The sequence below is a fragment of the Brienomyrus brachyistius genome, chromosome 1, assembly GCF_023856365.1.
Source record: "Brienomyrus brachyistius isolate T26 chromosome 1, BBRACH_0.4, whole genome shotgun sequence".
Classification (NCBI taxonomy): domain Eukaryota; kingdom Metazoa; phylum Chordata; class Actinopteri; order Osteoglossiformes; family Mormyridae; genus Brienomyrus; species Brienomyrus brachyistius.
Window position 1 is genome coordinate 26,951,521 of NC_064533.1, and position 26,722 is coordinate 26,978,242.

Genomic DNA, 26,722 nt, shown 5'->3' on the forward strand with positions numbered 1-26,722 from the left:
AAACCTCTGCTGAAATCGCCACAGTATTAGCAGTGACCATCCAATACACCCATGTAATTTTTGACTCGACCACTAGCACACCTTGTATGACTAATCAGTACCTGATTGCCTTTTTAAACTAAATAAATTTAAGTGAGTTGGTGATAAACTGTATCTAATACATAAAATGGTTGTTTGGGAACTGAAGCGGTGTTCATCTAGCCATCCTTATAGTTTTTTTCTGAGCAGATAAATAGTTTTAAACATTTTCCTTGACTGCCCAAGATTTTTACACAGTATTGTATCTTATCTTAAATAGTATATAATATATACTAAAGTACTGATAGTATATGATTGTTTGTGCACTGTGATGGACTGACATACTCGACTTTTATGCATTATTCACATAAAGTGTACTTTTGATTTGTGCTGTCAGCATCCCAGAGTAAGTCTGTAATCGACGGTACATTGAATAGGCACTCTTCTGATATCTGTGACATGCTGCCTGTCCTGACTGCTCCACCCCTGGTTTCCCCCCGGGTCAGGTAACCCTGTACACGTATAACTGGTCGGTGGACCTGGGCGCCTCTCTGAGTCGTGAGCTGACGCGGCTGGTGCAGTGGCAGAACGCTCGGTCGCACGTGCTGCACTGCCTGCTCAGCCAGAAAATGGGCTTGTTCCACCACTACTGCCTGTCGGACCCCCCGGCACATGAGGACCTCAAACAGGTGAGTGCTTTTGGCCTTGAAGCTGGGCACACGCCATACCAACGGCAAAAACCTGGCACCAATCATGGGTGAAGAACAGTCGGCTCGCGTCAGTCATTCATATTTCCACTGGAACACACTGGCATGATTAGAGGCGACGGCCAACATACAGCCCAATCCCAGAACTGTTTCCGACATGCTTGGATGCAGATTGAAGATGCTCGGTTGGCCGAAACAGTGCTGTTGGGGACCAACCATGTTCGAGCCACATCCACTGGCGCAACTGGCACCGACATCAATAGTCTGACACCGTTTTACAGTTAAAAATCAGCTTGGCGTGTTTGAAGCTAATTTTCACAAGTTGATTCTGCACAACCATGTCCAAACATACGTTCAGCTTCCTGTTTGTGCATTTGGTATGTTTTTCCTATGGCATGTAGATTTCCTCAGACAGTTCAAGTACACACAACTAGGTTAATTAGTGTTTTAAAATTGGTAGTAGAGTGGGTGTATGTGACCTATGACGGACTGGCTTCGCATCAAGGGTGTAGCCCAGCCCTGTGACAGACTGGAACCCCATCCAGGGAGTATCTCAGCCTTGTGGCCTGTGCCACCTAGGACAGGCTATGGGCTTTTTTGATCTCTGACCAGGATAAGTTTTTGGAGGATGGATGATGGATGGATAGATTCATCCTTGCAGGGGTGACGCTAGGGCTGGTATAGGGGAGTTTTGGCCCTCTTGAAATTTTCATTATCGCTTTATTTGAGGGGGCTTAGTAATTCAGTTACTACTCAAGTACTAATCAAGAACATATAGTAATTGCATGAAATACATTAACCTTTATGAGTGATTAAGAACGAACATGGGATCAGTATGTAACACTTTTTGGTTAAGTTTTTGGTTAATTAATACATTAAATAGTGTTACCGAATGTTCTTTACCCCCACAGTCCCTAGTAAAGGCTTAGCCCCCCCCCCCCCCCCCCTTTTCCGTAGTCCCTAGTGACATTCATGGATGAATGTTGCCAGCTTTCTTTCCATGCATCCAGGATCAGTATACATTTTCTGGAAGCTTTGTTCAGCTGATTTTTACTGATATTCCTGGCTGTCCCGCTCGCTTCTGACGGGCTGCTCTGTTTCTGTCCTTTTTCAGGAAAACAACCCCTTCCTGAACTCCACCCTGGAGGCGGATGCTCTGCTCCGCAGCCCCGTTCCCCCTGCGCCCAGCAAGGACCCAGGGCGGCTGAGCGGCTGCACCCGCACTCTGCCTCTCATGCACTTCCACCCAGAGCTGGTGCCGTTCGACGAGGCCCTGCGAGACGTCTGCATCGAGCGGCCCATGTCCAGCGGGCCGGACGGAACCGATGCAGTGGCCCAGCACGGAGCCCAGCTGCTGGAGATCAAGGCTGCTGAGCGCAAGGGTCAGAATCGGCTTATCCAGCATGAACAGTTCACACCTTCCGTGCTCGTTTAATATCATGCTTCATTTTCCATTAATGCCTAGTTTTACAGTCATAAGAGAAAGAAAGTAAATCCTCCATCAATTCTGTATTTTTATTTATCAGGGCCAGAATACCAGTTGCGTGGTCCTCACTAACCTCTATAAACAAGTGTAGCCTCGAGAGACAAACAAAAAAGAAAAAAATACATTGTTTTTGGAGAAATTGGAATGAGGCAAAAGGGTGGCATTAAGACATGTCTGTCAGGATTGGAGTGACAAAATGCTTGGAAGATGTTTGGAAGAGGTCTAGGAGGGTGTTAGGTGGTAAATAAAAGTTTAAAGCATCCTGTATGAATTTGAGGACTTCTTCCGGTACCAGTTGGCAGAGTGGTCTTTTGGCTCTTGTCTTTATTTACGTGAAAGTTACAGTTAAGGCGAACCGAAAAAACGTCCCGAATCTGTGATTGGAATGATGAGTGACATTGACGAATGTCTTGTTGCCTGTAGTTATTTTTTTAACAAATTGTGTGAAAAGTTGTGCTTTGCTGTTTCTGGGAGGCCAGAAATGGAGAAGCAGATGAAGATCGAGAACCTGTTTGTGACGTGGCAGCAGAGGTCTGCACAGTCCAACATGCCCATCACGGTGAGTGCGATGCTATCAAAGTGTTCACCTGGCACCTTCAGGGTTGGGGGTTCGAATCCCACCAGCAGTTTGTGTGTGTGGAGTTTGCATTGCCTTTTTATGTTGCTTGAGTTTCCTCTGAGTCCTCCAGCAGTCCAAAGACATACAGTTAGGGAAGTTACCATCTTTAAATTGCTTGTATTGCAGTGGTCACCAACATGCTACTCACAAGCTACTAGTAGGCTACAGGAAGTGAATGAGTAGCTTACATAATATTTTAGGAATAGGATCCATTATGTTAAAATTCTAAAAATATATAAATTATTTTGAGTAAACGTGCAGATTTGGAGATGGCATGGTGGCACAGTGCTTAACATTGTTGCCTCACCTCTGGGGTCAGGGTTTGAGTCTCCTCCAAGGCTCATGTGTGTGGAGTTTGCATGTTCTCCCCGTGCCATTAACAGTCAATAAGGAATTTCTCTTTGTCTTGGGCAATGTGTGCTGTGCTAGTATGGCGCCTCCTGTGTGAGAGAAAGAGAAACTACTTGGCTAAGTTGTTGCACAAAACAAACCAACAGCGAAAAAATGATGACATGCCACAATTAATCTGGCCAACAGGTTTTATTGGTCGCCTGTTAAACATCCTCATCCTATTTTCCTTACTTTACTCTAAGATGTCTACAAGGGGGCTATTCCACAAAGCAGGATTTCCCAGTTAGCTCGAAAACTTAAGCCAAACATGGAAACTGCTCAATAGGAAGAAAGATAAGCATTCCTATTGGACAGTCTTTATCCCTGCTTTGTGGAATGCATCCAGGTGTTTGATTAATGATCATTTGTTTTTGTTTGTTTCTTGTAACATTACTTGATGTACTGGTCCATGTTTGACTATTATTGATATATTCTGAAAACATGGACTACAGGGAAAATCTGTGGGAACTGTTATCCCAATAGTTTAAGCCAATATGGATAAATAACGTAGAAGTTATTTTTAAATGTACATGTTATTTGTTGAATCCCCCAGATGGTTGTTATTGAGGTTATTTCTGAACTTGTTGGGTCCCACAGGTGACAGACCTTGAAACTCTGAAGCAATCCTCCCGACTGGTCCACTACTGTGCCACCCCTTTGCTGTTCGATCCTGTCTTCCGCAAACAGATCCAGGAAGGGCAAATATTCCACCCCCAGCCCAAGGTGATGGTCTGGTTACTAGCTGCATGATCTGCCGACATTTCCTAGACCTTTTCTAATTGTAATTGAAAGATTGCTTGTTCGAATCCCCAACCAGCAAGGCACCACTGAGGTACGCTGAGCAAGGTACTTCCCCCAAGCACTGCTCCCCAGGCGCTGAATTAGCTGCCCCCTGCTATGTCACGATGTCGCATATGGGTTAATTGCAGAGGACACATTTGTGACCTGTCGCCACGAAATGAGTCTTAAATCGCACTGGTATAAGCACCCATAAGACTCATTTCGTAGTGATGGGTCACATTTCATTGTTGTGTGCTGTAGTGTGTCAACAATGACCACTGATCTTCAAATTCTGCTGTAATGGGGACACTTGTTCACTGTAACCTTTGTTAGTTAAATTCTGTTTTCTCGCCATGTAATTTCTGCAGAAGCGACACCGATCAAATGAGTCCACCCTGTCAGGCCGCAGCCGCAGCTATAGCACGGACTCCGCCGACGCCCCCCCCGTCCGGCCACCGCAGGAGGCCTGGCTGCAGGACATCTCCAGCACGTTCCTGCAGCAGTATGTGCAGTACTTGCAGAGCATCGGCTTCATCTTGGTGCAGGTCCGGCCTCAGTCACCGGCCCGAAGGTGACCGCCCCCGGGAACGTGACATGGCTCGGCCCGTTCTCCAGGGCCGGCCTCCTCCTGCATTTAGACACTCGCCTCGCTCTATTTAACCATTTGATCCTGCTCCCCATAGCATCGCTCGAGCTCGAGCAGCCGCCTTCAGCTCAATGTCCAGCGAGGGTCGAGCGTCATTCTCCTGTAACAAGCAGAAGAGCGAGGACAGTCCAAAGGTGAGCTAGAGAGATGGGCTCACGTCATTGTGATGACTGGGGGATGGTGTGTGGTTCAGTGGCTTCAGCGGTTTTGTGACTGGAAGGTTGCTGGTTCAAATCCCAGAGCCCGAGAGATTTTTCCATTGGGCCCTTAGGCAAGGTTCTTAAACCCCAAATACTCCAAAATTTCTTAGTAATAGTAAATATCCCTTTGGATAAAAGGGTCTGCCCCCCTCGAAAATCGCTCCCCCCTCCAAAAGGCAAAATATACTGAGAGCCCCTCCCCAGTTGGTGAAATCTACCGAGGGGGACCCCTATACCCCCCACCCCTGAAATTTATTTCTGGTTATGGGCATGGTCCAGGTGTCATGTGGATGAGATGGAGACGCAAGGACTTGACAGGAGTGGTGAGCCTGCTGGTTCATTTCGGGATTGGTGGGAAAGGAATAACAGACAATAACAGCAGTCCAGTAGTGGAAGAGCTAATCGGGGTCAGGAATCGGGGTTTGGGTATTTATACTTGGGGCTAGAGAGAACTCAAGTCTAGTAAATGATAGGAGCAACCTGAATGAGAAGGTTCGTGACCTGACTCCACCCTGCCCATCAAATAATGGCTTATTAGCTTTTGTACCCAAAGCTGAATAAATGTGTATATATCCTCTTCAGAGAAGCAGCGGATTGGGAACGAGCACCTATCACCTGCAGCGGGCACTGCCAGGGGGGATTGTACTAATGGAGCTGGCCTTCCAGGTAATACAAGAGCAATATTCTCACATTGTTGGACTTTTAAAATTGATGATGCTCTTAAACAATGTAATTATTATTATTTTATTTTTTTTATTTCCATGGAATTCGGTATCTACAAGTGAGATGTATTGTATATTATGGAGTTTTAGAACTGTTACAATATGCCTGTACAGTCTCTAGAATTGCTGCAAAGTGAAAATGGAAATGCACCATTTGATGGCTGGGTTTTCTGATTTGAAAGGTTTTAATTTTATTTTGGTGTCTTTCATTTGGTCTTAAATAGAGAAAGACTACTAGAGCCACCGAATGCCTCTTATTTTGGATGTGACAGTTACTTTTATAATATTGTAATTATTATAAATCCGCTTCTGCCTCACCAGGGCAGTTACTTCTGCGTGACTCAGTACGCCCTGGAGTGTTCCCGCACCCCCATGGGCCAAACGGTCAACTCCCAGGTAAAGATTTCCTTCCGGCTGATATATCCGAGAGGTCGGGGAGTAGCTGAGTGAGCCTGTCTGCCTGTAAATCTCTGAAGAGCTGGGCAAAGAGTCATGGATACTGTAAACATGGAAGATGTGGAGCCTAAAAGGCTTTATCCAATTTAGCATGTGATTAAATACACATTCTATGTGGTGATATTTACATCGAATGGATTCTTCGTTTCACAGTTATCAAAAAGCACTTAATTTTTTCTGTGCTGAATTGATTTTTTTTTTCGGGGACTAATTTTTTTTTAGTCTAGGATAATTTTTCAAATAATTTTCAAGGAAAAATCAATCATTAAGACCAAGACTGTGATGCTTGTTTTGCCATCTTAAAATACATATCAACACCAGTCTATAAAATATAAAATAAATTTTTTAATTGAATTTGCTTTGTCCGTCTATGCTGTTCTGAGCTTGCTTTCTGATTGGATGAATCGATGTGACTCCAATGGTTCCAAAACCCACTGAAAGGTCTCTCATCACAAGAAGACTTTCCCCCCTTTATTTAAAAGTCCACCTCAATCAGCATCAGGTATGAGCAGATAGTCTTCAGGTAACTTGCCTAGTTGTATCCATTGATCCGTCCACCCATTTACTGCTCATCCAAGTACAGCCGAGGAATAAGACCCAGAGAGCATATAAGTCAGGTTATTCCCAGCGTAGGAGGCCAGTCCGTCCCACGTTACAGCTGTGTTCTTAGGTGGCATGACATAGGGTTACCTGTGCTTCATGTGTTTGGAAGTTTGGACTGAGCTAAGGCCCCCGGCGCTGTAGCTGTCGCTGTTTGCTCTTGTCGAAAGGATGGCATGGATGGTACAGAGCAGTTAAAGCCAAGTGATTAGCCCACCTTGTGGTTTTGGGTGTAGCACTACATACAGAAAACCTGTTTCAGCAGCGCGGAAGTAGTATTGTAGGATGTGCCCTACATCCTCTTCTCTGTGTTTCGAGGTTTGAGTCGATGCCCATAGTTGGCGATACCGTAATGGATTCTCTAGGGTTTAAATGGGAGTGGGAAGTGTTCTTCTCAGCCAACTGCCTGCACTTCTGTAGAACTCCAGTGTGTGCAGGTACGCATTGTTTGACTACTCAGGTATCCTGCTTCATTCTGCTATGGTGTGAACAGATTATCATGACAAAAGGGTATGGAAGTTGTTACTGGGACAGTCATTGGGTTTAATAAAATAAGAGAAAGGAAAAGGGAACAAAAGTGCAATACACATGTCTGGACAGAAGTCTCAGTGTGGGCCAGGGGTGGGGCCAAGGGGGTGTGGCCACGGGGGTGGAGCCACAGGGGCGGGGCCACAGGGGCATTGGCCCCAGCTGAAAGCCGATTAGTCCCCGGAATGTCCCCTCCCCTGTTACTCACTGATTCAAAACATTTTATAGGCTCATCATAAGGTTGACCCTTCTCTATAAATGATGGATTTATAAATATTGCCCCCATCCTATATTAAAATATCCGAAAATTCCATTTGTGGGCTGCTCGGTCTGAGTTGAGGGTGAGAAAGAATGGACTTCTCCATCGTTAGAGAATGGCTGAAGGTGAACGAATGACTCATCATCTGACTCGTCGTCTGACTCCACCTCCACCTCTGGACATCCACTCCTTCCCCCTCTTGTGTAGTCCTACTTCAGTTTCCCCAAACTTTTCTTTGTGCTTTGTTTTACCAAGGTAAAATTTATATATAATCTAAAGAGTAAAGAGTATTGTAAAGCTAGCTAACAAACACTACTTACTCAGCTGTAGCTACTAACATAAAAATAACATTATGGCTAATTACCTGGTAAGCAAGACATTTTAGCAAGTAATTTAGCACTGAATACCATTTAGAACAACATATATGCTTTTCAATTATTACAATCTCATTGCTTCTGACTTGCCTGTCTATCTAATGGGGTAACTTTAATTGTGTGATATTTCAATTATTTCATAAGGAATAATAAGAATCCTTGCTCCACCAGCATGAACTACAAATAATAAAATGTATGAATTTATGCTTCTTCACCACTCACTTGTGTGTTCACTTTTGTTTTTCTCTGTCTAATATGTGTTTGTGTCTGTCTGTCTGCACTGTGTTCAACTCACGTCAGCCCCCACCCCCCCACGTGCTCATACCGCAATGTCTTTCTGTGCCATGTCCCATCTCATCTGCTCTCTCCATCAGGCCTCTCTCCTCACCAAACCTCGTAGCAAGTCGTACACGGAGACCTCTTCAGTCTCTGACTCTGCGGTATGTCCGAGCACTGCCAGTGTGGGGTAATCTCCTTTCCATTGGCTCTGCCCACACCATAATTTTTCCTGCTTCCCTGTCAACATCCTTTCCCTTTCTGACCTTGGGTCCAAATCTGGTTGGAGCTCTTGATTGACTTGATTGGCTTAAATGAATCGGTGTTTCATAAGCATGGGGCCAAGATCACATTTTCAAGCCTCCAAGACCCTTGACTGGGAAGCATACTGCTCCTGTTGATTCTCTTGTTCAAGCCCACAGATTGGGATGTTTTTTTGTTTTTGGTTTATTTTCTCTATCAGATTTATGCATCCGTAGATCTATGCATCACGTATGGCTACGTAATATTATGCATGGTCATTTTTGTTAAAATTCCCAGCATGATTTTAATTCTGACCTTTTCAGTTATTGGATTTATTTTAGATACAAAGAAAAGAACTGTGAAACGACTAATCCTGAATGATTTTTGAACTGCATGACTGAAAAATAGTTTAAATAAAAAACAGACTTTTAAAGAGCATAAAATTAATAAAAATGGGATTTCAGAAATTGCAGCTATCCTGATTTTCATACATTGTCCTGTGTATAGTTACTTTGGTATGTATCACTAAGGGGTTGTAAGGTTTCTGAATGTGACCTTAGAGGATTTTGATTGCTATTTGAGAAGAGATACTACAGCATTTATTGTTCTAATTTTTCATGTTGGGCTTCCAAGTAGTTTATTTACTTCAGAATATTTATCATCAACATAACCAAAATATTTATATTTGCATCCAGCACTTTTGTGTGAAACAAGGTTATTTGTGTCTTTCTGTGTTGTGAAGCAGTTACTCATTTTTGCTTTATTAGTTAGTCAGTTAAATGTTTGTGTATAACTATCCTCAGAAAATAAACTGATAAATCTGTATAAATTCTGTATAAATTAGTTAACCGTAATTAGTCATTTTGAGAATCCTGATTAAAATATTTCTACTAAACACGTGTAAAATACAGAATATAAAATATGATTAATGTAAAAATAACATGCAAACAATATTCTCAGAACTTTGAGGTTTCAGCACATAGTCACAAACCCATATGTATGTGTTAACAGTCATCATGATTACAGATGTCCTGTCAAGTCCATGTCTATAGCAAGCGCTGCTCTTGTCCTTGGTGTCTCCTCCAATAGTGCTGTTCAATGCGCCATTCAGTCAAAAGAGTGTTGTGCTCCGTGTCCAGAGGATGAACCCGGTGATGGTTAGAAGGTGCTGACAGGCTGCAGATGCTTCCGTTTCGGTTCAGTTTGTTTCCTGTTTTTTTTTTGTCATATCTATTCTGAGAAACACAGTGAAATTCTTATGCCACACTTGCAGTGAAGGGGACCAGTGCACTGGGAGTCCTAGACCCCAGGCTGGATCTTAAATGAGCTGAATTCAAAGTGTTAAATATAGATCGACTGCAGGTGATCTTAAAAATCCCCCGCTGAGCATCATGTGGTGGAAACTCTGGGTTCATCAAGAACCCAGTTACCCTTTGTCATGCTGGACGGTCATTTACTGCTCTTCCGCGGCAGTGTGACCTTTGGCGGTCAGCCCTGTGACAGAACCTTTCCCGAAGCTTCCCATTTCCACATCTGTTCACTCCGAATCTGCTGTCTCTGTGAGAAGTTGCAGGACCGTTGAGTTGGGGACAGCCGGCAGCCGACTGGTCAGTCCCCAGTAACCCTATAATCACACTCAGTAGTGTGATTATATCAGTAGAGTTAACACACTTGGGAAACATGTATTCTGTTTTTTTCTCCCAAGAAGACATGAAAATGACAAGTTGTATATTTTACATGAGGTTACTTTAAGAGCGAAGAAACACTTACTGTTTGGGTCAGAAGTGTAAAGCGGTCGGGTAGAATCTGCTAGTTGCATTCAATTAACAGGTCCATCTAAAGAGTACAGATAACATTAACTTTCCCCTTTAGATTCACCATGGTTTGGGATTTTCATAAGGGTGTATAACAATGCATCGTATAATAGCAGCACATTATGTAACAACATGACCAAGAGTCCAGGAAGAAATGCATTTTGGTTGTTTATTACATAATGCACTATATTGCATTTTCATTTACATTACATTTACAGTATTTGGCAGACGCCCTTAGCCAGAGCAACTTACAGAAGTGTTTCAAGACGCTGTGATGAATTTTTCCGATACTAGCTCAATAAGGACCCAAGCTATGAATACAATCTGAATACTCTGTTGAGAAAGTGCAACAATTTTTTTTTGTACACACACAGACACACAAGGAAAAGAGCTGAGTAAGAATACAGAGTACTACTACAGGTATTTCTGAAAAAGGAAAGTTTTGAGTTGTCGCTTGAAGACAGCCAAGGTTTCCGCTGTTCGGACATCAAGGGGGAGTTCATTCCACCAACTAGGTGCTAGAACAGAGAAGAGCCGAGATGTGTGTCGTCCTTGTGCCTTGAGGGGTGGTGGGACCAGTCGAGCAGTGCTGGAGGATCGGAGAGATCGGGGTGCAGTATGGGGTGTGATGAGGTCTTTTATATAGGATGGTGCCAGACCCTTTTTAGCTTTGTATGCGAGCATCAGTGTTTTGAATCTGATGCGGGCAGCTACAGGAAGCCAGTGGAGAGAGCGCAGCAAAGGAGTGGCGTGGGAGAACTTGGGAAGGTTGAAAACAAGTTGAGCAACTGCATTCTGAATCAGTTGGAGGGGACAGATGGCGCGCAGTGGTAAACCCGCTAGAAGCGAGTTGCAGTAGTCCAGGCGTGAGATGACGAGGGACTGGATGAGTATCTGGGTAGCCTGTGTAGAAAGAAATGGACGTTTCCTCCTGATGTTAAAGAGGAGAAACCGACAAGAGCGAGAAAGACTGGCGATATGTGAGGAAAAGGACAACCGATCATCCATGGTAACTCCAAGGTTGCGAGCAGAACCCGAAGGACGGATCAGGGAGTTGTCAAAGGAGATTGCAAGGTCCTGGAGGGGGGATGAGTCAGCCGGGATATAAAGCAGTTTAGTTTTACTAGTGTTGAGTTTTAAATGGTGAGCGGTCATCCAAGTTGAGATGTCTGCCAAGCATGTAGAGATCTTAGTGGAGACATGAGTGTCTGAGGGAGGGAAGGAGAGGACGAGTTGAGTGTCATCGGCATAGCAGTGGTAGGAGAAGCCATGTGAGGATATAACCTCTCCAAGAGATTTAGTATAGAGGGAGAATAAGAGAGGGCCAAGAACCGAGCCCTGAGGGACACCGGTGAAAAGACAACGTGGGGTAGATGTGGATCCATTCCATGTCACTTGGTATGTTCGGCCTTCTAGGTAGGAAGCAAGACAGCGCCATGCCAAGCCATCAATGCCAAGACTCTTAAGGATTGACAGAAGAGTCTTGTGGTTGACTGTGTCAAATGCTGCTGATAGGTCAAGAAGGATGAGGACAGCTGATCTGGCAGCATGTAGCTTCTCAGTGACTGCTAAGAGGGCAGTCTCTGTAGAGTGAGCTGTTTTGAAACCAGACTGATTAGGATCCTGGAGGTTGTTCTGAGAGTGATAGAGAGAAAGCTGGTTGTAGACTGTACGTTCGAGGATTTTTGAAAGGAAGGAAAGAAGCGATACTGGTCAGTAGTTGCAAGTGTCCGAGGGATTTTCATCATTAAAAAGTGAAGTCCCGCATTTAATAACCATCACAATCTGTAATAATATGTTACGAAATGCAGGGAAATTTATTATATATTGACTTACAAAATGTGACCAATTATTACAAAATGCAGGTGTTATTACTTAAAAAAGTAATAATTTGTTGCATTTTATCAAGTATAGTGCAGTATTATTCCGTAATGCGTTGTTACAGTGTGTAAGAAGTTCTTCATTTTTGAGGTTTCTGTTGATTTTCTTACTGATTTTAAAATGACTTAAAATTCACCCCTCCCTTTTCGAGTTTTATAGTCAAGTTAATAGACATGTTTAAATTTATGAAGAAGATACATTCTTAGGTGATCTTAGTGATAAAAATTCAAACAGCCTCTTTCTAAGCAGGAAACGTACAGAACAAGGTTTCACAGCTCAGTGTAAAATTATATCTCCAGATGGAGCATCGCTATAAACGCTTTGTTCCTTATGCCTGACAGCCTTCAATAATTCACAGGAGAATGAAGCATTCCTGTGCATGCAGGCCTTACTTATAGGCAATCCAGCATTCTGTCACTCCTGTGGTAACAATACAGTACTTCTCTCTCAGAGCATTATGAAAATAACAGCTGTCCGATGCTTTTTTTTTTGGGGGGGGGGGGGGGGGCTGCTTCTGCAGCTTGCAACAGCAGACAGGTACAACATCTCCAGTGGATCCTCTGCCAAAAGCAGATGCATTAATCGCATCCAGAATATATTCTTTGCTCTGAATGCTTCCAGCTACTAAAATGGTATTAAACGTGATTTAATTTGACAGTGATAACAAACTTCTTATGGGAATGCAATGTGCTGTGATTGAGTGTGTTATGAAATTTGCTGCATCTCTTGATTTGTAGCAAAATGGAGGGTTTTCAGAGCAAGTGCATTCAAGTACAATTCAGCCTGGTTAGTGCAGCCCAGAGCATGTGAGCGGAGCAGGAGCGGGAGCAAGTGTGGAGCCGAAGCGGAAGGATTTTGACTGGAGCGGGAGCGAGCGCAGAGCAGCATATTTGAAAAAAAACTCGAGCATCATATGCTCACATCTTGAAATGAATTACTTCTGCTTGAATGTAGATTTGCCTGCTCATTTAGTCAGGCTACAATTTAAGTTCAAATTAAAATACAATACAGATTATTTTCTTTTTTGAAACGAGCATGAGTCGTTTCGTTGGAGCATGATAAAAACTGACTGGAGCAACTGTGAGCGGAGGACCATACCGCTCTGTGAGTGATGAGCTGAAATTGTCATTGTTCCGCTCTGCTCGCATGCTCTGCTGCAGTGTCTTGTTATGTATCCCCGCTTTCTGGTACTGAGATTTAAATGAAAGCCTTACCAAAAAGAGAATAAAGGGAAAAATAGGTAAGGGAGTAAGGCAAAGAGGTAAATGGTTATTGTGTAAAGAATTGGGGTGGATCTGTGCAATACAATGCTAGTGGTATGGAAGAGGTATAGGCTGTGGTTAAAGACTGAGGGACCCTTGAATGTTGACTCTACCTTTGTCTGTCTTGCAGCTCTCCATGCTCTTCACAGAGGAGTGCGATAAGGTGCGGGACTTGATGCACGTGCACTCTTTTAGCTATGACTTCCACCTGCGTGTGGTGCACCAGTATTTGGTAGGCTGTCATATGACCTTGCGGCAGGGCTATCAGCTCAGTAGCTTCCTGGAGGACTTCATGGCCCATCATCCTGACATTCCCAAATTTGGTCGAAATCACGTCTTCCAAGGTCAGTATTCCCAATACATCTGCATACGAAGCTAACCTGTTTGCAGTAAGTTTATAGTAGGTTCACTGACTATCGAACTGCGGCTGAAACTGCTAATATGACACATTAGATGCTAAGTTGTTGGGGACTGTCAATCCAACAGGAAGCTTCTTCATTCCCACGAGCATGATAACGGCTCACCAGCTCTACAACTACATTACCGACCATGCCGGCACCTACGATATGAAGCCTTTACGTATGTCAAAGACTGCAATAACTACAGACCATAAAAAGGGGACACCAAATGCTGATTTGCATGAGTACGCCCTTGTGGCACTACGTAACAGGTATGGCACAGGAACAGTGGTTGATTTAGCACTCTACATGCTGTTTTGATTAGTGTTATTTTTTTTTGCTTTTCTGTTGTCAGAAATTTTATCAATACTTTTCAGCTCTGGTTCTTACAAGGATTCAGAAGGCTTGCATCACCATGACGACTTTGATGTGTCCCTTCTGGTGTGTCATAATGCTGCACCATTTGAAGAACAGTCAGAGAAGGAGAGACACCGTCTAAGGTACCACCCCAAACTGAGAGGCATATTGTATGTGTAGACCACCCTACCATATGGTCGTGACCAGCTGTCTTCATGTTGTATGTGTTGACTGCTCTACATGATTGTGACCAACTTCCTCTCTCTATTTCCATGTGTAGACTGTGCTACTACGTGATCATGACCAGCCAGCGTGAGCTCTTCCCTCGTCTGACGGCTGACATGCAGCGCTTCAAGAAGCTCCCGCAGATCCACCGGGATCTCGGCGACCCGGGGGGGAAGGTAACACAGGAGCAGCTGGAGATGGGCAGGACCGAGGACGACAAACTAGACCTGTGGGAGGAGGCTGCCACCAGCGAAGGTGGAAGATGCTACCTGTCCAGGCCCCAAGGTGGTGGTGCGACCCCGGTGCTTTTCTGCTCCTCCCCAGTCTTTCCGCTGCTGAACTCGGAGGTGAACTTTGCCCAACGGCAGATCCAGACTTGTGTGCAGCAGGCCATGGGGCACTGCCGGAGAGACAATCTTTGGAGGCGTCTCTTCCATGGGGAGCACCTTGCCTTAGATAAGCTCAAATTGAGCAAGCTGACGTTCCATGAACTGGAGGAACTACTCAATGCCGTGCAGAGTCGCTCCATAGGGGACATCGACCCGCAGCTGGTAGGTCATGATGAAGTAGAGAAACATAGCGCAATACTGACTTTATATCTGATAAATGCAGCTTTTGCCATGGGTAACAGACCTGACACGGAGGCCTGACTCTGCTCTAAAATCTCCTTAGTGACCATAATTACAGAACTACAGTCTGAGCTGAACTGAATTTCACTTTTGTACTTGAGTAGAATGTTTTATAGTAGTGATTCTAACTTTTTGGATCAAGTACTACTTGGTATCAAACCAAAGTGGCCAAATATAAAATCAGATACTCGAATCACAGTAGCAGATCATCATTATCTTCTCACGTACAACCTGGCGACATTCAGAGTGCCACTGATGGTAGACAGGCCACAGTTTGACTACCACTGTTCTGTAGATTTTTTTCTCCCTTAAATGGCTTATGTGCCTGGTGTTCTGTATGCCTGGATCCATAAATAAGCTCATGTCCCACGAGTAATAAACCGCTGTTCTGCAACCTGTATTACTCTGGTGCTATTTTGATGATACTTTGTTAGTTTGGCTCTAGTGTTTTACTGTATGAACAGTGTCCTTGTAATGCTCACACGTGTCTTATCCCAGGATTGCTTCCTGACCATGAGCCCGGCCTGGTATCAAAGCCTAATCAAGGTGCTGCTATCGCGGTTCCAACAGAGCTGCCGGCACTTTGTGGATGACAGTGGGATCCATTACCTGGTAGGAAGACCTGTTAAGGCATTAATGGTTTTTCTAGTCTTAATGGTCTACTGTGTATGCTGGATGTAATCCCAAGTGACCTCTTGATTTAGCCCTGAAATCAAGCCACCAGTTTTTAGATTTTTATCTTTTAATATATATATTTTTTAAGTATATTTACTCAAAAACAATATTTAAAGGAACTGAAAATCTATACATTTTTAAATAATTATTAAAACAACTAATAATAATATGCATAACTTAATTATGGGCTATAATAATAATAATTTAAAATATATATATATATATATATATATATATATATATATATATATTTTTTTTTTTTTTTTATTGAATGAATGCCTTATCGGTCTTGTTAACTTGCTTTCTTGCCTTATATCAGCATCTGATGTGTGTTTGTCTCATAAACTTGTCTGGGGGTATTTGTCTGCTCATTGCCCCTCTTTCTCCCTAAGGCTGTCCTCAATCAAAAATTCACGGACTGCTTTGTTCTTGTCTTTCTTGACACTCAAGCAGGAAAAACAGTGAGTATTTAATTATCACTAACATCTGTATCAAATGATGAAAATCTCACTGGTTTAAGACTGTGGAGTATTTTCCCTTCTAGCATCTTTTCCTTCCGCTTCATTTTTTGTATGCAGGATGTAATGGACGGCCACATATTCTTGTCAAGTGCCTTGAGGTGACCGTGTTGTTAAATGCACTATATAAAAAGAAATTTCAATTGAATCGAATACTGTGCCCAATGATTCTGGGATAGGCTCTGGACCCCGGCAAGCCTGTATGAGCCAAATCGAAGATGTCCATTCTCACAGTCACTGACAGACCATTTTGCTGTTCTTTTCCAGAGTCTCAAAGTGGTTTTCAGAGAACCGTTACCTTCCCACCAACAGGGCGGCAGCAGTAGCCCTCCACCCCAGCTTGTCTCCATGTACCATCACTTGGAGTCGGTCATTAACACAGCCTGCTTCAACCTCTGGACTGGTCTACTTTAGTCTTTAGCTTTATAACCCCCTTTCCCGTCACAAGTCTTGCAGTATTACGGACTCACATTTCTCGCATACTCATCTGTAGAGCATGCTGTACAGCCCTGATCCTACATGAAGGATTACTTGATGACGCCATTCTGGTCAATCAGAGTGCCGGTCATGAATGCAAGTTTGCACTTATGCCTTGAACTGCTTCCACATGGGGCTTGGAGCGAAGAGACCCCAAGTTCAGACACATTAATTTGCAGTGATTTCATTTACATCGAAAGGACTGCATTTATACACTAGTGTGTCTTCATCCAAAAAGTGCCTGCACTGTTTTATAATTTAATGAGAGATGTGTAATATTGAACTTGAATGAATGGATTATAGAAAAGACAATTAAAATTGCAGTTTAAAGAATTAGAATCTGTCCTTTTTTTGCAAAATAAAATGTGCCGGATAGGTTTAAAATTGTTTAATGGTTGACAGAAGTTTACAGGGAGTTAAATGATGTTCATTTCACGCTTGCATGCAAGGACAAGGATGATTCAAATGTGTCATCAGTACTGGACTGTATCCAGTGTTTAATGCTAAAATCGTATGATGCTAGAGACCAACAGGAAAACACTGCTGGGTTTGTATTCACAGCCTGTGTAGCCTTTGTATTCTGGGTTTTCCACACAAAAGTAAGGGAAACTTCCCCAGGGCTGTCAGACTCATTGCAACCATGAAACTGAGTGATCTGGACATGACATGAGACAAAATCAAATTTTTCATTACAAGTAAAATGTTTCAAGAGTGAGGTTTCAGTAATGGGTGGTCGTGGCTCAGCAGGTTTGGACACTGAACCTGTGATCGGAAGGTCATCGGCGAAATCTTGGGATTGGTAGAGTGATTTCACTGTTGGATCTATGAGCACAGCCCCCAGTTGCTTCAGAAACTGTTTGACCGCACTTACAATTGTACGTCACTTTGGAGAAGTGTCTGCTAATTAAAGAAATTGTAATAAAGCCTACCATTATGCTCATCCATAAAACAGCTAATTTAATTAGTCCCACTGCTGGTTAGGAGTGTATTAACCATGTAGGTCATGTGAGTCAGTATATGTTAGTGATGCCAACTTTTGTCAGCTAGCTGGAGTGACATTTTCAATTCGAGGGAATGTGCACACGCATGCAAACGCATTGTGGGTACATACATGTATTTAACAGTTGTATTACCTTGTAAATTGTCTGTATAGGGAATGTAAACTACCCCAACACTTTTGGTGTATATAATTTTATGTTTATAATGGAATAATATAGATTTGCCGTAAGATTTTATGTGCGAGTCTGAAAGAGTGAATGTCATGCCACATGTGTAAGAGCAGGCAACCCTGATGCTTATGATAGGGAAATACTTCTGGGTGTTTTGTGTTAAATTCCAATCCTCTGTCTGAAATGAAGAGGGATTTGGAGTATCCCACTCTGTTTATATTTGTTAAAATGTATTCCTTGGCAGGATACATGCATTGAGGTTTGTACTTAAATGCAGATAAGCTCTCCTTTAAATGTTTCATATTACCATTTAAATAATGTACATATACACATTTGGTGGCATGGTTTATGCAGTGGGTGGCCCTGCTTCTTCACATCTCTTGTCCAGGATTGGGGTGCTGTGTCCTGTTCTGCTTGTGTTCATGTACGTTTTCTCCAAGTCTACTATTAGATTAAATTATTTTTTTGTATCTCACTGGTCCATTGTGATGGACGTGTGATTGTCCTTATTAGAAATGTGCCACTGCATCTAGATTCATATATTTAAATGAATTTTATAAATTCATATCTTGTGAGAGGAGTATTGGGTCTACTATTGGAGTGCTCTAGAGCGGGTGCATTGCGCGTGTCGTGGCTTTTATTTTGGCACTGTCCCTCATGTTAGGGGAATAGATTTTTTTCCGTTTAGTCCTGTCCTGTTTTTTTTTTTTTTTTGTCTCCGGTTGTTTTTTTGTTATTTCTTCACGGTGCTTGATTAGCGAGTGGTACCCGCTTAATTTAATGCCCATTGTTCCTTGCTGGATATGCGCCGTCAGTCAGTTAAACTCCCCAAGCCTTTCAATATCTTGTACTGTGGGAGACCCATTCACTAGCTCCACTCCAGATTTACCAATGAAAAACAATTCTAAGGGGAATAGTTAGACCAGCAAATTGGGATTAACGGGGTTCCCAACTATCACCCATCTGACGTGACACTCACCTTCTCAGAATCTCATGCTAGCAATTTTACGGCAGATATATATTATTCCATTATAAACCTAAAATTAGCTACATTGAAATCGTTGGGGACGTTTACAAACCCTATGGACTATTTACAAGGTAATTAACATGTATGTAACACTAATGTGAGTGCAGACTTGTCTCGAACTGAAAATCTCAGGACAGCCACCTGACGAAAGTTGACAACCCTGGATTAAAATGAAAATCATGTAATTTAACACCCCTGGCATGTAATTGCCCCAAGTGTACGGCGTGCAGTAATACTAGGCTTTCAGACTCTCCCGTAAGAAATATTAAGGCAAATCTATATTATCCATCCGTTTTCCAAAGGGGTCCTGAGCCTATCCCAGAGTCTGCGAGCAACCCAGGATGGGACACCAAACGATCGCAGGGCACTCACACATGTGCACCTATGGGCAATTTATTAGTTCCAGTTAGCCTCGACTTGTTTCTAATTTTTGGACTTGGGGGGAGGGAAAGCCGGAGAAAACCTCATAACAACCCAGGTCTCAGATGTGTGAGGCAATAGTGCTACCCCGCAAGTCTATATTATTCCATTATAAATGTAGTATAAATTAACCTAGTTGGCGTAGTTTGCAAACCCTACATACTATTTGTAAAGTAATAAAGTTTTGTTTGTGCAGACATCTCTTAAATTGATTATCTCACTCCAGCCACCTGACCAAAGTAGGCAATCCTGGGTTAATACTGAAGCATCTTCATGCAAAATATAGCCTACATAATTTACAATTCATTGCAAATCTCATAATGAACATCTGAATGTAATCTGGGCCGCATATTTGATTTACGAACAACGATTACGCAGACGATAGAAACTACTGCACTATTATATTCAACTGTTAAATATTATTGGCTCTTATTTTGAAAGGTTCACCCGGAAGCTCATAGCAGTGCTAGGAGCAGTAGTAGAGCACCGATTGCAGTTGTAATGTAGCTATGGCGTCTGCCAGTGGTATTGGTAGAGTTCAGGACTACCTGCTGAAACTCCATTCATTTCTCAGTGACTCAGAAATCAGATATGCTGCACTTCAGTGTCACGATATAATCGGCGACGTGGGACAGGAGTGCTTGATACCGAAGAGGGAGAGCGATTTCGGTGGGTTTTCATTACTCAGTCAGCCTATTAGTGGTACAATACCGTAGTTTACTTTAGTCCCATAAAGTTTATGTGTAAAGCTGCAAAGCTGATTGTAACCTCGAGAATCATGCAGCTGTTTTACATTCAGACCTACTGAGAAGACGGGTGGATTTCTCATGATTTTCTTTACGTGAAATGCATACTTGGTAATCTTTGGCAGACAGCCCGTACTCGTCTCTGTCACTGTCTTATCAGTTATAACTGCACCTGCATCCTGATTTTAAAACGGCACATTCACTGGAATCACTCATCGGCTCAGTGACAGCACCTACGTGTGTAATGTGCTATTTGCCTCACTTGTACGTCGCTTTTGGCAAAAGCGTCTGCTGAATAAAAAGAATTAATGAATGATCCCCATCTGTCCTAATTATTAAGTTTTCCAGACGTCTCTGCTGTTTTCGAAGGAAGAGGGACTGCTCAGCTTTATCCGAAAGTCCATCAGCTATGATGAAGTAAGATAGGGGCGATCCGCAGTAATAAGTGTGATTAAATAAACTCCGTGTTCTAACAGTCCTGTGCTTTGCAGCTCCGAGATGCTCGACTGGAGATCATCAGCCTCTTGGAAAAGCTTCTTCAGAAGTTATCTACTGAGTGTAAAGGGTGGGAGAAGAACCATGCCGTTGATATCAAGGTAAACACCTACATTCAGCTGTTTGCTTGTGTGGTTCCTTCGGACAGTTTCAGTGGATCCAAGGTGCTTCTTGTCACCAAATTTCCACTTAAATGTTTTAGTTAATGTTGCTTTGTGTCTTTTGCGCAAATGTTTTAACAGTACGAAATTTGAGAAAAGCAATGAAATAACCGGATGCATCAATACATTAGGACCAGGAACATTAGTTTTTATTATTATGAGTTTCTCTATATGTAGTTTGGACAGGGGGTATCTAAAAAGTGTGAATATCCCAAGTGTATTGTATTCTCTGTCCCTCTCAGAAGTACACATGCTATCTTGGCCCTAGATGTCAAAGTAAGGTGTGTTCTGTTTTATAATCCCTGTTTTCTTTTTTTTTTTTTAATTCCGGTGTCTTCAGGATATGTGCCTCCTTGTCTATACAAAGGACAAATCTGCAAAAAGCAGAATAGCAACCCTGGAACTTCTTATAAAGGTCATTTTATATTTCAGTTTGTTTTAAGTGTATTGTTTTTTTGTCTTGAACGATTGCTTATATTCATATTGTCTCTACTTCAAAGGTGTTGTTCGTGACAAAGGATTCTGCTGTAGCTCATGACTTTAAAGTTGCCGAAATATTCAACAAGTTCTATGGCGAACTTGGTCAAAGAAGTAAACTACCTGACACGGGTATGTTATATATGGTATATAATATATATAACTCATTGGCAAAATAATTTAGGTGGTGTTTTAAAAAAAAATGTTTAAGAATTTATACCTCCAGATTATTATGCTTACTACTAACTTATGTGAAGTTCCCTGTTGTTTCCTTTTGCTCTAGTGCTGGAGACCTCATTGTGTGGTGTGTTTTTTATCTTGCTTCTGTTACAGTTCATGGTAACATCTATGAGCTGCTGGGAGCACTTGGTGAAGTACAACCTGCTGAAATGATAAATAATTCTGAAAAGCTGTTCAAAGCCTGCCTGGGAGAGCTTAAAGCTCAGGTACGCTTGTGATTATTTTAACTGATGTAATGGCAGTACACCCACATCATTAATGTGTATATTATGTATGTTTACTTTTGAATTATTTTTTTTATCTTAATTATTTTTCAGATGACTTCTTTGACAAAGGAGCCCAAGTTGCCTATTGTTGCTGGATGCTTAAAAGGACTAACCTCACTTATGGTTCATTTTACGAAATGCATGGATGAAGGTTTGAGTTCCCTTGCACCATTTAAGGCTAAAGGCTGTTGGAGTAGTTTTCAGATATGCACTGTTTATACTCAGGTTACATACGTTGGTGTCAGTGCTGGACTAAGTATGGCACATGTTAATCCTGGCAAAAGCACAGGTTTTGGAGAAATTCCATTGTCCGCTTTCCTATACGTATCTCCAGTAATCTCCAGTTTGCTGTTTCGTAACAAGTCATGCTACTCTGTTTATTGCAACTGGGACTGTATTATCGTGAGAGGATTTAGTTGAGGAAAATGTTTAGGCCTGAGTAGATTTATCAGTTTGTTAATTAAATAAACTGACCTTAATAGACATTGTAACCATTATGGGGGGGGGGTGATCTGTGGTCTCAGATTCCTTACAGTAGATAATATGGATCTCAAGACTTATACTAGGTTTTATTAGCTTGCATCCAAACTATAGCATTCGATTATTTGAAATGAAGCAGAACTTACCTGTTGCAATATTCCAGAACCGTTGGCAGCACAATACAAATATGTTGTAGTATATCATGTGCCTTCCCATAAGTGTGACAGTCAGCACCAAATCATAGCATGGCAGATCTAGTAGGGTAATATCTATGATGCTAGCTTGGCTACTTAACTCAAAATTAGCTCTTTGTTCTTAAATACAGTGTTTATGAATCCTAGAGCATCGACATTTTTTTCTATATGGAATTATGTGCATTAGGGAGCTTTGGTGTTTCCTCAATTTATATTTAGGAGGCATCTCATAGGTTTCATAAATTACAGAATCCTTGACCTTTCAAATGAGTTGATTGATATTATTCCACTGTATGACTGATATGGAACTTCTCCCCCCTTCAGACCCACAAACTTCAAAGGAAATATTTGATTATGCCCTGAAGGCAATCAGTCCGCAGGTGAGATTGTGTTGTACTGCACAGTTGTATGTTATATACAGTTCGATCTGTGATCTGTCACTTGTGCCATCAGCTTTCAAATATTCAAAAAAAAATCCTCCAGTTTATTACAACACAGAGCTTAAAATGTCAACGTAACATGTTGATTCATTGTGTCATACTGGATCTATCTTATGGGCAAAAAAAGCCTGCGGTCTTCATTATTTATAATATCACTTGTCAGTGATGAGGGGGCCTTAGCTTGGCTCTATTTTTGTTTAGCGGTTCCTGATTTGAGTGAAGCTGCAAACTCCTGCTGCAAATGAAAAGTTAACACATCCACTGCAGTGTACTAACATGACACATGTACAGTATGTGTCTTTTATTGTTCGGGATGAGGGCGGGTGTGGCTCAGCAGGTTAGAATTCTGTGACTTCTGACTATAAATTTTGCTTTTAAAGATACTTTAATGTCAGTCCATTACTTTCTTCTGATTGAAATTGTATTTAATCTTTTAAGTAATTGGCTGAGCTTTGCTTGTGTCGCTAACGTATCTGTCTCTTTGAACAGACTGAAATGAAGCGTTACGCCGTCACGTTTGGTAAGGACAGTGTCGTCTGCCCTCACGTACTGAATGTAACGGATGTTTTGTATTAATTGAGCTGGCATTACTGTGTTACAGCGGGGCTGAGATTGTTCGCCAGGCATTCTTCTCAGTTTAGCAGCTGCCTTATGGATCATTACAAGACCGTGTTTGATGTCATGTGCAAGTGGTGCGGACACATAAATGTTGAGATGAAAAAGACGAGTTACCACGCTTTGGAATCGTTCCTGAAACAGGTTAGTTCATTATGTCGTCTTTGCCCATTCCGGTAGGCACTGTTACTTAGTATAACATAAATAATAAATCGATACATAAACATTAGTAGAGTTTAAACGTTTGTCTAGCAGGTTTGTCTGCTACTCTCTTATTCTAAAATGACCGCGCTCTGCCATGTCACAAACTAGAGCTACTTATCCCATGGGGTCGAATGAAGTGTCACTAATTTAGTGAAGTTGTAGCATTTGATTTCATATGGAAGCTAAAAAGTAAAACTGTGTTAATTTTATAGAATACAATTGTGATTTGACAATTGAATTGACAATTAGGATGAAACCTTTGGAAGAATGGATGACTAAAGGGATGTTTTTATGTAATATATGCCTGTATTTGCGAATATGTGAATTCAATGCATGACCAAACGCTTGGCACCCTTCCTTAACAGATAGCATCCCTCGTCACCGAGAATGTCGAGCTACACAAAAGCAAGTTGAAATTCTTCATGCAAAAGTTTTGCGGCATCATCAAGAACATGGATTCCTCTCAGAAGGAGCTCTCCATTGCCATTCGTGGCTATGGGCTATTCGCCGCTGTACGTCTGTATCCATTTCATGTCTATATCTAAAGTCATTTCAGACCCTGTGGTGTTAGCACATGTCTTCAATTTTAATATAAATGTTGTTCTGTAGCCCTGTAAGGTGGTGTGCCCTCAGGATGTGGATTTCATGTATACCGAGCTGATCCAGCGCTGCAAACAGATGTACCTCACTGAATCCGATACACAGGCTGACAATATCTACCAGCTGCCCAGCTTCCTGGACTCTCTCGCTAGCGTCCTCTACCACTTGGATACCGTAGGTGGCTAATCAGGTTCAAACTCTGTGTCTTTGATCGGAAGGTCACCAGCTCAAATCCTGTGGGTGGCAGGGTGATGTCACCATTGGGCTTCTAAGCCCTTAACCCCAGTTGCTCCAGGAACCTGCAGATGTTGCTTCCTCAGTTGATAAAAACACCTGCTGAATAAATAAATGTATAAATGAATTATCACCCAAGGCTATCTATCTCTCTCTCTCTCTCTCTCTCTCTCTTTCTCTCTAAAACTTTAATTCAGCTTTGCTGTTACTTTACGCGATACTCTTGTTTAAATAGCTGTACAACTCCATCTTATGTAAAGGATTTTGCCCACATTGCCAAGGAATGTATCCTATTTCAGATTTCATATGAAATATAATGTGATAGTTTGGATAGTTTCATGATTAAGAAGGAGCAGCACTTGTTTATTCTGCAGTAATATTTTATATAGTTGAAAAAGGTACCATCTAGAACTGGGGTGGGCAATCTTATCCGCAAAGGGCCGTTGTGTATGTAGGTTTTTAGGATTACCCGTAGGTCAGCTACGGGGCCCTTTGTGGATAAGATTGCCCACCTCTGATCTAGAATATGCGACGCCTGCTGAAGCTATGTGTTACTGTGCATTATTGTTGCAGTTTCAAGTTTTTACTTGTTTACTTAGTTTAGAAATTGTTTAGAAATTAAATATTGAACTATCCAATATTAGCTTTAAGAATAATGTAAAATTTAATCAGACACTGCCTGATATTTAGGTTTTTTTCTGAGAATGGGTAGTGATGTTAAATTCCCTTCCCTAGATTCCTGAGGTATACACGCCGGTCCTGGAACACCTACTGGTTTTGCAGATCGATTGCTTCCCGCAGTACAGCCCGAAGATGATGTCAGCTTGCTCCTGTTCCATTATCAAAATTTTTATGGCTATGGCAAGGAAAGGTCCTGTGCTCTGGAACTTTCTGAGTACTGTGAGTAAGTATCAGTAATACTCGGATTCATTCTCATTATGTGTACTTTGGCTTTTAGTAATAAGTGCTGTGCCTTAGTTACAATAAAATTAAGAGGGTCACAGACAAGTGTGTCGTGATCTTAGTAATGTACTAATACATATTCAAAAAATAAGCTGTATATATTTCTAACTATTGGGTGCCACCTGCAGAACCAATGAGGTGGGGATAACTGGAAATGAATAAGGGCAAAATTATCCATCGTAACGGATTAATCCCCGCTGGGGTCGGGGGGGGGAGAGCCTGTCCTGGGAGGGTGCCAACACACCGTAGGGTGCACACTCACAGGGCCAATTTAGACACACCAATCAGCCTACCCTGCACGCTTTTGGACTGTGAGAGGAAATCGGAGCCCCCGGCAAAAACCCACGCCAACACGGGGGGAGTCTGCGAGCTCCACACAGAATGGACCCGGGACCGAACCCAGGACCTGCTTGCTGTGAGGCAGCAGCGCTAACCAGTGCACTACCGTGCTGCGCAGGGAAAAACTAGTTATTGTCTAAAATATTTTTTTAAGTATTGACATTAAATAGCTAAATAACCGTTTCTGGTGATCAGAATTATTTATAAAAGAAGTGGATAGTGGAATTTAGTTCACACCAGTCTGTAGTGCAGTTTAGTTTAATTGTAGGCAATGAATAATTCATGTTGCTTATGGTTAAAGGTTCTAAATTTTGCTTGTTTAAATTGTATATTTCAGTGCATCAAGGCTTGATCCGTGTCTGTTCCAAGCCCGTTGTTTTGAATGAGGTGAGAATAAATACATATCAGAGCTGTTCATAATGTGTAATGATTTGCCTGGTTAGAAAGCAAAGCTGGTGTTGCTGTTTGGTGCTTTTGTCTATATTGAGAGGCCTTTTGATTTTCAGGCAGGAGCGAAGAGCAGTGACAGGGACCTGGAACCGCCTCCGGTTCGCACTGGGAAATGGGAGATTCCCTCCTACCGCGATTACCTGGATCTCTTCAGGAAACTCCTGGACTGTGAGAACATTAAGGTATAAATGTTCATATTTCTTGGAAATCCTTTTGGCTTATTATTGGGCTTTGAAGGTGAATAACCTAAAAACCTAAACCTTTATACCTAAAATCGTAGAAATTAAGTTATAGAGCAGAGAGAAAAGAAAGATGCTCTATTCATCCCCTTGGGGAAATTGTCTTTTCGCCTATCCCATCCTGCTCTCCATGACACACGGATGCGTATTCAGATGACACCAGGTTTTGGGGTCACAGTGCATTGGTCAGCTAGTGTCCAACACCTGGAGCAATTGCGGTTAAGGGCCTTGCTTGGGGGGTCAGTCTGCCAGGGTTTCAAACTGGCAACCTTCTGAGTCATAACCCATTATACTGTATTCATTTGCATAAATTAATGGAATTAAGTACTGCGGGTGTAGTTTTCTAGCACAGATTTTTTTTAGCTAAGGGCCATGCAGTGTAATCCCCAGGGCTGCTTAATTCAGTCATTTTAAAGACAAACA

General features: G+C 42.2%; 2 protein-coding genes across 4 annotated transcripts in view; both read left to right on the plus strand.

Annotated features, from left to right (window-relative positions):
• The window catches only part of szt2 (SZT2 subunit of KICSTOR complex), a 63,289-nt gene extending 45,110 nt beyond the window's left edge, over positions 1-18,179 (plus strand). For 2 of the 3 annotated variants that reach the window (XM_049008223.1, XM_049008232.1), the window contains 16 exons: positions 525-707; positions 1,840-2,107; positions 2,691-2,770; positions 3,818-3,943; positions 4,369-4,571; positions 4,684-4,780; positions 5,429-5,512; positions 5,890-5,964; positions 8,160-8,225; positions 13,392-13,605; positions 13,748-13,931; positions 14,037-14,159; positions 14,297-14,792; positions 15,369-15,482; positions 15,938-16,006; positions 16,331-18,179. In XM_049008223.1, the coding sequence (XP_048864180.1) occupies positions 525-707; positions 1,840-2,107; positions 2,691-2,770; positions 3,818-3,943; positions 4,369-4,571; positions 4,684-4,780; positions 5,429-5,512; positions 5,890-5,964; positions 8,160-8,225; positions 13,392-13,605; positions 13,748-13,931; positions 14,037-14,159; positions 14,297-14,792; positions 15,369-15,482; positions 15,938-16,006; positions 16,331-16,477 (2,529 nt within the window). In that variant the 3' untranslated portion in view covers positions 16,478-18,179. The remainder of the gene's footprint in view (positions 1-524; positions 708-1,839; positions 2,108-2,690; positions 2,771-3,817; positions 3,944-4,368; positions 4,572-4,683; positions 4,781-5,428; positions 5,513-5,889; positions 5,965-8,159; positions 8,226-13,391; positions 13,606-13,747; positions 13,932-14,036; positions 14,160-14,296; positions 14,793-15,368; positions 15,483-15,937; positions 16,007-16,330) is intronic. The other variant, XM_049008240.1, reaches the window with a different exon arrangement.
• Positions 18,180-19,637: 1,458 nt separating this feature from the next.
• Positions 19,638-26,722, plus strand: part of prkdc (protein kinase, DNA-activated, catalytic subunit) — a 55,422-nt gene continuing 48,337 nt past the window's right edge. The window contains exons 1-15 of the mRNA XM_049011122.1: positions 19,638-19,825; positions 20,243-20,319; positions 20,394-20,498; positions 20,899-20,973; positions 21,059-21,167; positions 21,369-21,481; positions 21,593-21,692; positions 22,540-22,595; positions 23,145-23,175; positions 23,257-23,414; positions 23,840-23,986; positions 24,084-24,248; positions 25,044-25,212; positions 25,948-25,997; positions 26,117-26,242. Coding sequence (XP_048867079.1) covers positions 19,666-19,825; positions 20,243-20,319; positions 20,394-20,498; positions 20,899-20,973; positions 21,059-21,167; positions 21,369-21,481; positions 21,593-21,692; positions 22,540-22,595; positions 23,145-23,175; positions 23,257-23,414; positions 23,840-23,986; positions 24,084-24,248; positions 25,044-25,212; positions 25,948-25,997; positions 26,117-26,242 — 1,641 coding nt within the window. The 5' untranslated portion in view covers positions 19,638-19,665. The remainder of the gene's footprint in view (positions 19,826-20,242; positions 20,320-20,393; positions 20,499-20,898; positions 20,974-21,058; positions 21,168-21,368; positions 21,482-21,592; positions 21,693-22,539; positions 22,596-23,144; positions 23,176-23,256; positions 23,415-23,839; positions 23,987-24,083; positions 24,249-25,043; positions 25,213-25,947; positions 25,998-26,116; positions 26,243-26,722) is intronic.